Source organism: Cucurbita pepo, chromosome 20 (assembly GCF_057944985.1).
Source record: "Cucurbita pepo subsp. pepo isolate OVF chromosome 20, ASM5794498v1, whole genome shotgun sequence".
Lineage (NCBI taxonomy): Eukaryota > Viridiplantae > Streptophyta > Magnoliopsida > Cucurbitales > Cucurbitaceae > Cucurbita > Cucurbita pepo.
Genome location: NC_141817.1, coordinates 8,687,094 through 8,698,468, shown reverse-complemented (window position 1 = coordinate 8,698,468; position 11,375 = coordinate 8,687,094). Strand labels below are relative to the sequence as shown.

Genomic DNA, 11,375 nt, shown 5'->3' with positions numbered 1-11,375 from the left:
CTCTCTCTTCTCTCTTCTTTTTTTTCCTTCTTACCTCTGCGACCGACTGCAATTGTTCCTTCTTTCTCTCTTCTTTCCCCCCCCCCCCCTTTTTTTTTTTCTTTTTCTTCCGTCTCCCTCCACGACTCTTCCGACAATCACCGTCCTTGAACTTCGTAGATCTAGACGAAACTCCGATCTTCTGTCTCCCTCCGTTCACACACGATCAAGGCTTCCGGCGTTCCCAGGTGCAAGGCTTCCCGTTGAATGGTGTCCTTCCACCCGGCTCGACCCCCCTTAAATCCTTGTCTGTCCTCTTCTCTTTCTTTCTTTCGTTTTTTTTTAATTTCTTTTTTTTGTAAAGTGGCCTCGAAAATCATCAGGTGGTCATTTCGCCGCCAAAATTCTGACGCACGGCCGGCGGCGTCAGTGTACCATAACCTCTGCCACACGTTTCTCCTCTTTCCCCTTTTTATTTATTTATTATTTTATATACTTACTTGGGGTTCTACACCTAACCATGCATATTCTAACTATATAAGGTAAGATATGTCACATGCTAGCATGTCTTAGTGATCCATACAAGTATTACTTAGGGAAAATTCGAATGACTACTTGGATGTCGCGTGCCTTCCTAAGCTCACTTTTCTGCTTGTAAGGGGCTCCAAAATTCTTTTAATTTTTGTGGTAGGTCCTAACCAAGTTAAAATAAGGTAGCAATGAAATCGGAGAAAAGAAGTAGTCGAACGGGCAAAAATAACCTCACACACTAGCCCACTTGCCTCCATGTAGCGCCCATGCACGAGAAGCTCACACACTCAGGAGAGGAAACTCGTGCTCATGGTGCGACACGTGGCACACTTGGATTGGCGACTTTAAGTTCCATGGTGTGTATTCTAGCCCTGCTCCCGTTAGAATTTCCACAATTACTTAATGTTGACTCGTGGTGTGCTCAACTTGGATTCTTTGTCCCCTTATCCTCAGGTTCAAGACACATTGTAAATATATTTTAATAATTAGTTATGAGTATATCTGAGATATTTTGGGAGTTAGTAGAATATTTACGCATTGGAGATATATTTTAATAATTAGTTAGGAGTATATATATGAGATATTTTGGGAGTTGTTAGTAGTATATTTTATCTTACGATTAATGGGTTGAGAGTTGTTAGTAGTATATTTTATCTTACATGATTAATCGTATATTTTATTTATTTACAAGATTTAGTTAGTTATATATTTTTCGTATTAGTTGATAGTTTGTATCCAATTTAAACGGAGTAAACATGAATGAAGATCAATTCTATTTCTATTTCTCATTCTTAACATAATCTCCATTCATGTGAAATTCTTCATTTATTTTTGAGGAGATGGGGCGGAGATTCTTTGCAGAAAATTTGCAAAGTTCGAGTTTTTCGAGAAACCGATAATATAATTTAACTAAAGGGAGTCTCCTACTCCCTTCTCCATTCAAGACATGCCTCGGAAGTTAAATAAACATCTATACTAGCGATTGCTTGACTTTGTGTTGGATGGTGACTTGTTAGGTGTTGTGCATATATTCTCAATTTCATTGTGAATTATGGTTTGAACGATGTGCGGAGTCAATGACTATAGTTCATAACGTTATTAGATTTTCTCGTACTTGATTGGCTAAATTTAAGAAGTGTAATGAAGAGAAAAATATATCTAGCACGAGTCTTCTATGTCTTAGATTGAGAGGTCCTCGCATGATTATTAAGTTCTTATACATATTTTTTAATTAATTGTTCGAACTTTTGATTATCTTTATATTACTTTTAATATGGTCATCGATGAAATTGTAACTTTAAAATTTAAATGATTAAATAAAAGTAAGTTACCATGGACCGACCCCATTGTCTCCACCCCGTAGGAATTACAAGATCACCCCAAGGACATCTTCGGTATCCAAGGGTCGCGGACCGATTATAGAACCCTGTTCAATAAGTGGAATGCATTAGCTGTCCGCTATTCGGTTGAGTAACAAGGGTCGGAGAAGGACAATCGCTCATTAATTTGTGAGGATCGAATTTTCATATATATTTTTTTATAATTTTTTAAAAAGTTATTCATAAGAAATAGTTTTTATATTTTAATTATATATTTTATTAAAAAAAATGTTAAACATCTTAACAAATTCAACGAAATAAACAAAATATAATATACTATTCTATTAACATAATTTGGTGGAAGAATATAATCTCCATTTAGCTGACGATAAAAAAAAAAAAAAAAAAAAAAAAAAAAAAAAAAAAAAAAAAAAAAAAAAAAAAAACTGACCGTGCTACTGCCCAAATCCGGCCCGCCCCAGACCCGCGGGCACAGCTAAGCGATCTCTTTCTCCGTCCTCTTTCTCCGATTCTCCGCCGCCCCCAGTCCTCTATCATTGTTCGCCGGTAAGAGTTCCTTCTGTCTTTCCCCAGTATTTGTCTGTTTGACGATCCATTAGCTGTTAGGAAATGGTGATAATCTTGAGCTTATAAACATGCCTTTGGGTAGCGTAGTTTGTTTTGTGCCAATTCCAGAGAAGCATTCCTCTCTCCTTCACTCCCTTCAACGCCTCTAATTTCACCAATACATCGAGATTACCCTATGAAACACCACTGAGTTGAGTCATAATCTCTTAATCATGCACCCGTTGACCGCTGAATCTTTTGGAGCCCTCAATCATGCATCTATTTACTGATTTCGATTTGAATGTTCACTCTAGGTTGTTAGAAACATGCTAAAGAAATAAGTTCTAATTCTGATAGTATGTGCTTTCTTTGAAATTCATTTAGATTTAAGGGAGCACCAGAAGGATTCAATTTGACAATCTTTAATAGTTTTTGTATTATCAATCCCCTTGCGATAGAAGTATGTTGATGGATCCATTTTCACATTGAATGTCTAAGTAAAATTACTTGTCAATTACAGGTTCTGCCAAATTATACCATCCTTGCTGTGCTTAAAATTCCTGCTTTTTTTTTTTAGATAGTTCATACTTTTCGAACCGGGAAACATGGAAGGAGTAGAGAAAATAACACCAGAGAAGCAGGATAACTCGATGGGATCGAGGAGGCAGTTGTCCTGCACCACCTGCTTTGATGCTCTGTGGTTCTGCTATTGTATGCATCCTTATAATCAACTCAATTATGTTATTTTCTTAGTTTTCTTTTCCCTAATCACTAGCATATTTGTGTTGTTTCCCATTAATTAATTGGACAGAGGTTTTTAAAGTTCCATATCAATTGGGGAAGAGGATTTAAAGAAGTTTAATGTCTTTATAATATTTTACCCGAGTCGTTTTTGCGTTCTTTTTTCTTCCAATAAACTATTTTGCTCAGGATTAGATTGAAATTGGCTCATCATTGTTGTAACTGTCTAATACTCATCTTTGCACCTAATTTTTGGTAATTGTTGCCCTCTTTTTCCATATTGATGAGCTCATCTTTGAACCAAGTTGTTAACTTGTTAATCTACTGGTTATATGTCCTGGCAGCTCCAGTTCATCAGATGCAGCAATACTACAGGCTTGGGTTTTTTGATAACTGTTCTGACAAATGGACATCTCTTCTTGACTGTTTAAATCTCAAGACAAAACGAGCTTCCGAGGTTCAGGTACGTATCGGATACAAAAATACGCTCAGGTTCTTATAATGTATATATTTCAAGAATGCTGAAATCTTGCTGTGGATCTTTATTTGTTTTTTTTTTTCCCATTAGCCCTGATAGGTAAATATTAGGTGAGATTTCAATTGGACCAAAATCTGTAAGACACAAATACCACTTCTAGCTTTTAGCTGTGTCTCCTCAAGTCCTTTTGGCTAGTCTACTAGAATTTTGTAGATAAGAAACTAACTTCCCATTAATGGAATGGATAGAACACAGAAAGGAGGAAGGATTCCAACTAGTAGAGTGCTCAAGGAATTTCCAAAAAACATTATCACACTTGTTTCTAGAGTAAAAAAGTATGATGAAAAGGGATGCAACAAGAGGAGCTGAACTCTACAATACACTCTCAAATTTCTGCCCGTCTCTATCCTTTTCTCTAAAGCTTGTGGTTAAAGGCATGCAGATCTTTTTTTATTAGGGCATGAAACTGTTAGAATGCCTGTGACTTAAATGAACAAAGCCCAAACCAATCGATGAAGTTCTCGGTATTATAATTTAGTTAAATTACTAATTTAGGCCCTACAATTGGGTTTCTATTCGATCCATAAACTTTAAAAAGTGTTGAATAAGTCCTTGAACTTTCAGTTTTATGTTTATTTGGTCCATAAACTTTAAAAAGGGTTGAATAAGTCCTTGAACTTTCAGTTTTACGTTTATTTGCTCCATAAACTTTAAAAAGTGTTTAAACTTTTTATTTTGTGTCTCGTAAGTCCCAAAATTTTTAATTTTATGTCTAATAAGCCTTGATGTATTCGACGTTTTTTAAAATTCACGAAATTATTGGATATAAAGTTGAAAGTTTATGGTTCTATTAGACTTAAACTTTAATCTTATATCTATTAGGTCAATAATTTTTAAAAATTTTGAACTTATCGTCAAAGACCTATTAGTCACAAAATTAATAGTTATGGACTTATTAACACATTTTAAAATCGGTAATCTCTAAGACACAAGCTTGAAAGTTTAAGAATGGTACTTGTCATTTAACCTAGAATTTTTCTATCTCATGCTTCATAGTATTAATATTTTTGTACATTATGCACTTCATTTATTTGAAGCCTACAACTTTTTGTAACTGATGCTTAGGCTTTAGAAGAGGGCTATTGCAGCCCAACATGGCTCATATTTGGAAAATTTCTAAGCCTCTTATCTCATCTCAACTCTATGGAATTTAAACATGCCAAATAACAGTGATTTTTATTTTTCTTTGGTCCTGATCACAAAATAAGTGATTTTTACAATATTGAGAGTAATCCTAAGTTTCATCGTTTATTCTACTTCTTAGGAAACATTCTGGAATTTTTCACATGTTTTATTTCCAACATCAGTTCTCCTATGAATTCTTTTGCAGCCCTTGTTTTGGCCTTTTCTAATATACTCCCAATTTCTTATAATAATAATAAGAAGAATAAAGATGTTGAGGTGGCTGTTTCTTAGTTTCTTAGTTTCTGGAGATGGACTCTTGATGAGGAATTTGTAACTATTCATCTTTTATTCAAACCAATATGAGCTTTTTTTAGCATACATCTGTAACAGTTCAAACCCATATCAAACCCACCGCTAATCGATATTGTTTGCTTTGGCTCGTTACGTATCACCGTCAGTCTCACGGTTTCAAAACGCGTCTGCTAGGGAGAGGTTTCCACACCCTTATTAGGAATGCTTCGCTCCCCTCTCCAATTGACGTGAGATCTCACAATCCACCTCCTTTCGGGGCCTAGCGTCCTCATTGGCACTCGTTCGGTGTCTGGCTCTGATGCCATTTGTAACAGCCCAAACCCACCACTAGCAGATATTGTCCGCTTGGCCCGTTATGTATCACCGTTATGTATCATCTACTAGGGAGAGGTTTCCACACCCTTATAAAGAATGTTTCGCTCCCCTCTCCAATTGATGTGAGATCTCACAATCCACCTCCTTTCGGGGCCTAGCGTCCTCATTGGCACTCGTTCGGTGTCTGGCTCTTATGCCATTTGTAACAGCCCAAACCCACCACTAGCAGATATTATCCGCTTGGCCCGTTATGTATCACCGTTATGTATCATCTACTAGGGAGAGGTTTCCACACCCTTATAAAGAATGTTTCGCTCCCCTCTCCAATTGATGTGAGATCTCACAATCCACCTCCTTTCGGGGCCTAGCGTCCTCATTGGCACTCGTTCGGTGTCTGGCTCTGATGCCATTTGTAACAGCCCAAACCCACCACTAGCAGATATTGTCCGCTTGGCCCGTTATGTATCACCGTTATGTATCATCTACTAGGGAGAGGTTTCCACACCCTTATAAAGAATGTTTCGCTCTCCTCTCCAATTGATGTGAGATCTCCCAATCCACCTCCTTTCGGGGCCTAGCGTCCTCATTGGCACTCGTTCGGTGTCTGGCTCTGATGCCATTTGTAACAGCCCAAACCCACCACTAGCAGATATTATCCGCTTGACCCGTTATGTATCACCGTTAGCCTCATGGTTTTAAAATGCGTTTGCTAGAGAGAGGTTTCCACATCCTTATAAGGAGTACTTCATTCCACACCCTTATAAGGAGTGCTTCATTCCACACCCTTATAAGGAATGTTTCGTTCCACTCTTCAACCGATGTGGGATCTCCCAACATCGGACATTAAAAAGAAAGAAGAAGAAGAAGAAATAATTCTTTTTCTCGTTTTTTTTTTCTTTTGGTAATCTCGTCCGATGACGGGGGGTTTGAATACCTTGTTTTTTCTCTATCTGTTTTTCCTTTTTGGTTATTCAAATGTATTTTTTTTCTGTCTAAAAGAAAATAAAACACCCTGTTGCTAAATACTTGTTTGAGTAAGATCAATGCACAATTTGGTAGCTTGTTACCTTAAACCGAGTCTTGTTTTTTAGGGTCTCTCCACAATCAGATATTACTTTTATGGTTACTTTAGAAGTAACAAGATTTAGTTAAATGCAGGAAATCCTCGAAAGCCGAGAGAGAGCCAAATCTCACATCTGGACGTTTCGAACCCCAGCAGAAGCATCGTCGCATTGGAAAGAACTGTTCGGAGATTTAGATGAAATGGAATGAACAATGATTTCTATTTCCCCCCTTGAATTTCCTAGGACTATTACCCTTCTCTCGCACGGTTGGCCTTCCTCATCAGACTAGTTTGGCTAGAAAAATTGTTATTACTAAGAGAAATTATTCGATGCAGCTATCACGACGATGAAGACGTAGCTATTACACTCGAGAATAAGATATGTCTATTCATAAATTTAGGACAGTTTTGGTCTTTTTATACTCCTTGATCTTAAAGTGATTGTATTTGACTCATTTTAGTTGATTGAGAATGTTCCTATCTTTGTATTTGCCACTATTTTCATTTATACTGTTTGCACTTTGACCTTTGATTTTCCATCATTGTTTGAAATTTCTCTACCTTAAAATCGGGCTATTATATTTATATAGCACCGGTTAAGTTCTACCCTAGAGAATCTTTGAATATAGGAGAGCTTCCATGCCTATCTTATACAAACGTGTTGGAATTTCATATGAGACTTTCTTGTCTACGTCTTCATTATCATCCAGCTAATCAAACCAACCTTCTCTTACTCGGCTAGTTCTGCTTCTAACAGGGTCAAAGTGCATAGTCAGCGTTGGTGTAGTATAGCGTCCCAAGTAAACCAACCTTCTCTTACTTGGCTAGTTCTGCTTCTAACAGGGCTAAAGTGCATAGTCAACGTTGGTGTAGTATAGTGTCCCAAGTTGTTTTTTTGTCAAGCGTGAAACTTTCAGAACCAGAAGTAGTAGGATTTATTCTCATAATCAAATCAAATATGTCGAAATTTGTGTGTTAGAGAAAATTCTTCATTTTAGTCCTTTGGCTTTTAAATTTATTTAAATTTGATTGATTTATTAGCGTCATGTGGCTTCACTTAATCTAAAGGATACCCACAACTTAATTGATTTATTGGCGGGTAACTTAGATATTACCATGACTTTACTAAACTGGATATTAAGCTCAAGTAAATACACAAGTGTGTGTCTTTTTAAATTTTTTTTAGTCCAACTCTTACTCGGTGGTTGATTGACACTTCTTTTTAGACTTCTGCTCGAACACTTTTCATAAACGTTAAAGAAAAGATAAATAAAGTAAATTTAAGAAAAATAACAATTTTTTTTTTTATGTTATTGTATTTTTTCCCTGAAAAGAAAAAAAAAAAAAAAAAAGAACGAAATAAAGATGAAGATTTAATAAACTTGATATTAAGAGTCTAATTGTATTTATTTAATATAATTAATGGTTCCGAATCTTCTAGACCCCAAAGTTTTCCATGAACATTCTAGAGGAAGGGAGAAGGGGACCCCATTCTTCTCGCTAAATTCCGTTTTTTCCTCATCGAAACGCCACATGTCTTCCTCTCTCTCACTCATCTTCAACCCCCAGCCCTAACTTCTTGCCAGTTTGATTTACCAAATTTGTGGGGATCTGCGATTTCTCTTTCGGTGTCTGAGAGAGACGGGGAAGAATTCGAACGAACAATCATTGGTGTTACTGAGATCCGTGAGGCGTAATGGCGGAGCATTTGGCTTCCATATTCGGGACGGAGAAGGATAGGGTTAACTGTCCCTTCTACTTCAAGATCGGGGCCTGCCGACATGGTGATAGGTGTTCACGGTTGCATACGAAGCCTAGTATAAGCCCCACGCTTTTGCTTTCTAATATGTATCAGAGACCCGACATGATTACCCCTGGTGTCGACGCGCAGGGGAATCCGATTGACCCTCGCAAGATCCAGGACCATTTTGAGGTAGAGCTTGTTTTTAATTCCCGTGTTTCATAGTGCATATTTTTATCTTTTCAATCTTCTAACGTATTTGTTAATACGCATTTTTATCATGAATTATGAATATTTTTTGAGCTTGGATTGTTATTATCTGATTGTTTTATCATAATCTTGCGGTTATCTTAGAGATGGTTTAGTTTGGTTGATTTTCAAACGATCGTGCTATCTTCGAAAGAGTAAGATATTGTTTGTTGATTTTTAGTGTCCTAATTTCCTTCTTTATGCTCTTGGCGTGGTTTGTAAATTCTGTTATTTTGAATAATCACGTTGGGTTGGTCGTTTCTTGTTGCGCTTAGATGAATTGTAGCTTAATTGTTGATCTGTGCATATTTCAGGAGTTCTATGAGGATCTATTTCAGGAACTGAACAAGTATGGGGAGATTGAAAGTTTGAATGTTTGTGACAATCTAGCTGACCATATGGTAATACTGTCATCTTCGCCCATTGTTTGAAGGAAACTGATTTTCCAATCAGCCTTTCATTGTAGAACAGCTAATGAGTATTTATCTAATGCATTTAATTAGGTGGGCAATGTTTATGTTCAATTTCAAGAGGAGGAACAAGCTGCAAATGCTCTTCGGAATCTTAGTGGAAGATTCTATGCTGGTTAGTTGGAGTTTCCTGCCCCTGCCCCCATTTCCTTTATTTCTCTATTTTGTCATTCTTAGTTTTATATTTTTTTCATTGTGTTTATACTTTTTGTATGCAGCTTTTGATTTTAAAATTGAACGTGTAACATAATGGAAAACTATTTCTTTCCAGGACGTCCGATCATTGTTGATTTCTCTCCAGTTACAGACTTTAGAGAAGCTACATGTAGGCAATATGAAGAAAACATGTGTAATCGTGGTGGATATTGCAATTTCATGCATTTGAAGAGGATCAGTCGGTATATTTTCGTCACCACCTCCATTTTTCCCTCTAAGATGCAAGCTATGTGTAATTCATTTGATAGCCATGATCTTTTCCTGTCTTGCAGAGAGCTGAGGCATGAACTGTTTGCAAGTTATCATCGAAGGCGTAGTCACAGTAGGAGCAGAAGCCGCAGCCCCTATAGGCATCGGAGTTATGAGGAACGCCATTATGGTCGGCATGGTCATAGTCGGAGGTATGATGAGAGAGATGCTTATCATGATAGTCGAAATAGGAGGCATAGGAGTACAAGCCCTTGGCATAGAGGAAGCAGAAGTCGTAGCCCACGAGGAAGGAAGAATCGAAGTTCAGTTAGAGAAGGGAGTGAAGAGAGGCGTGCTAAAATTGAGCAGTGGAACAGAGAAAAAGAACAAGAAGAAAATTATAATAATTCTAATTCTGATGGCAACGAAAATAGCCATGAAAAAAGTTACAATGGTGATGTACAGTATGAAAATCAGACCTGTGGCTATAAGCAGCAGCAGCAGCAGCAGAAGCCTCCTGAGCAAGGCTATGGTTACTGATCTGTTTTACCTAAACTTAGGTACTACTACCGAAGTTTCTGCTTGAGGTTTTGCATTCGTTTATTAAAATTTCCATAGTACTCTTATCCCAATTCGTCAGTGGTCTGCTGGTTCTAGTCATCTGATTTCCCTAACCTCTCTGTGATCTTTTCTTTTGCTCTTAGAGTGGATAACAGCAAGTTTTATTTTTTATTTTTTATTTTTTATTTTTATTTTTTTAAAGTGGATTGTTCAGGTACATGTCCAGCTTAGAGAATTAAAAAAAAAAAAAAAAAAAAAAAATTAGAAAAAGAGATGAAAGGGAGAACCACTTACAAGATAGAACACACGAATTTGGCTAACAAGACATGATGCTTGAGTGTGTTCTTATCCCCTATTTGATATGATTGTTTACCCTTTGATGTGTGGACAGTTGACAATGTGTAGAAGGAAACCATCTAGCTTACCAGAAGGTCCTCCAGTTAAGCTGTTGAGTCGATCTAGAAAGCATTTTAACTACAGAAAAAATTTAAAGCCAATTTTTTGGCACACTTTTTCTTGGTAGTGATTTGTTCTTGTTACCATGCATCAATTGCACGTATGCATTCTTCTAATATCTTTTATTTGATAGCAAATATGTATAATGATGTTACAGTCAGGGATTAAGACTGCTGCTCATGAGGACTTGTGAACGATCTCGTTATCATATTACGGTTTCTTTTCCCTTTGCGTTACCTTTTTGTTGATATTAGAAAAAAAAAAAGAAAAAAAAAAAAGTGATCTGATGATTATCTAAGTTTTGCAGGCTCAGGTTTCCCTGCTTCTAAGGTTGCCAAGCTAAGATGTGACCATGAAATTTTTGTACAGGTTAATATGGTCCACTGTGTAGGATGATTGGCTTTACAGGATCTGCAGGTAATGGCTTAGGAGAGCATGTGGGAGGAGGCGCAGGGCAAGCATTGATGTTGTGGCGTTGCAGGTTAGGGATGATGCTGAAACATTTTGTATTTGTTCCATATATTCCTATTAGAATGGGATGCCTTTTGTTGCTATATTTGGAAGATAGTTGTGTCAAAGTCTCTTCTTATTATGACGAAAAGGAACGTTATGGTGAACAGATGTTTGTGTTGCAATGGATAGCCTAAAGATATTTCATGTCATGTTTTTGAAAGCAGCCGTTTTTCGGTTTGAAAATTGATTTGGAGATTGCTTTCTCTCTATAATTCCCATAGACACCATTTTGGTTGGTTGCTACCTCGATTGACGTATGGTTTTTTAGTAGTGGCATTGCTAAATCATTGGAACTCTTGTTAAGATGTCTACAAAGCTCTTATCTCGAGTTTTTATGCGTGTACTCGTCTCCAAGCAGCCGTTGGGAGCTTTGGATCTTCATGGGATTTCCAACCTGTTTCGGGATTGGTAAGGTCTAAAATGTCCCAACTAATAAAAAATTTTCTGTCAAAAACTTGTTTTCAGCGAACTTTGGAAGGTATATAACCTC

At 37.0% G+C, this 11,375-nt stretch overlaps 2 protein-coding genes across 6 annotated transcripts; both read left to right on the top strand.

Annotated features, from left to right (window-relative positions):
• The first annotated feature begins 2,246 nt into the window (after positions 1–2,246).
• On the top strand, positions 2,247–7,027 carry LOC111782657 (uncharacterized protein C227.17c). 3 transcript variants are annotated; one of them, XM_023663453.2, is made up of 4 exons: positions 2,247–2,396; positions 2,974–3,107; positions 3,482–3,600; positions 6,586–7,027. In XM_023663453.2, exons 2-4 carry the CDS (start codon positions 3,002–3,004, stop codon positions 6,697–6,699), a joined length of 339 nt encoding a protein of 112 aa, XP_023519221.1. In that variant the 5' UTR covers positions 2,247–2,396; positions 2,974–3,001; the 3' UTR covers positions 6,700–7,027. The 3 variants fall into 3 exon arrangements, with proteins under 3 accessions (XP_023519221.1, XP_023519223.1, XP_023519222.1); XM_023663455.2 differs by having other exon boundaries at positions 2,254–2,396; positions 2,978–3,107; XM_023663454.2 differs by having other exon boundaries at positions 2,269–2,396; positions 2,917–3,107.
• A 944-nt stretch (positions 7,028–7,971) lies between these two features.
• Positions 7,972–11,034, top strand: LOC111783022 (splicing factor U2af small subunit B). 3 transcript variants are annotated; one of them, XM_023663896.2, is made up of 6 exons: positions 7,972–8,423; positions 8,795–8,881; positions 8,984–9,065; positions 9,222–9,348; positions 9,439–9,915; positions 10,742–11,034. In XM_023663896.2, the coding sequence occupies exons 1-5, from the start codon at positions 8,187–8,189 to the stop codon at positions 9,893–9,895; spliced, it is 990 nt and encodes a 329-aa protein (XP_023519664.2). In that variant the 5' UTR covers positions 7,972–8,186; the 3' UTR covers positions 9,896–9,915; positions 10,742–11,034. The 3 variants fall into 3 exon arrangements, with proteins under 3 accessions (XP_023519664.2, XP_023519662.2, XP_023519661.2); XM_023663894.2 differs by having other exon boundaries at positions 10,530–11,034; XM_023663893.2 differs by having other exon boundaries at positions 7,973–8,423; positions 9,439–11,034.
• Positions 11,035–11,375: the final 341 nt, after the last annotated feature.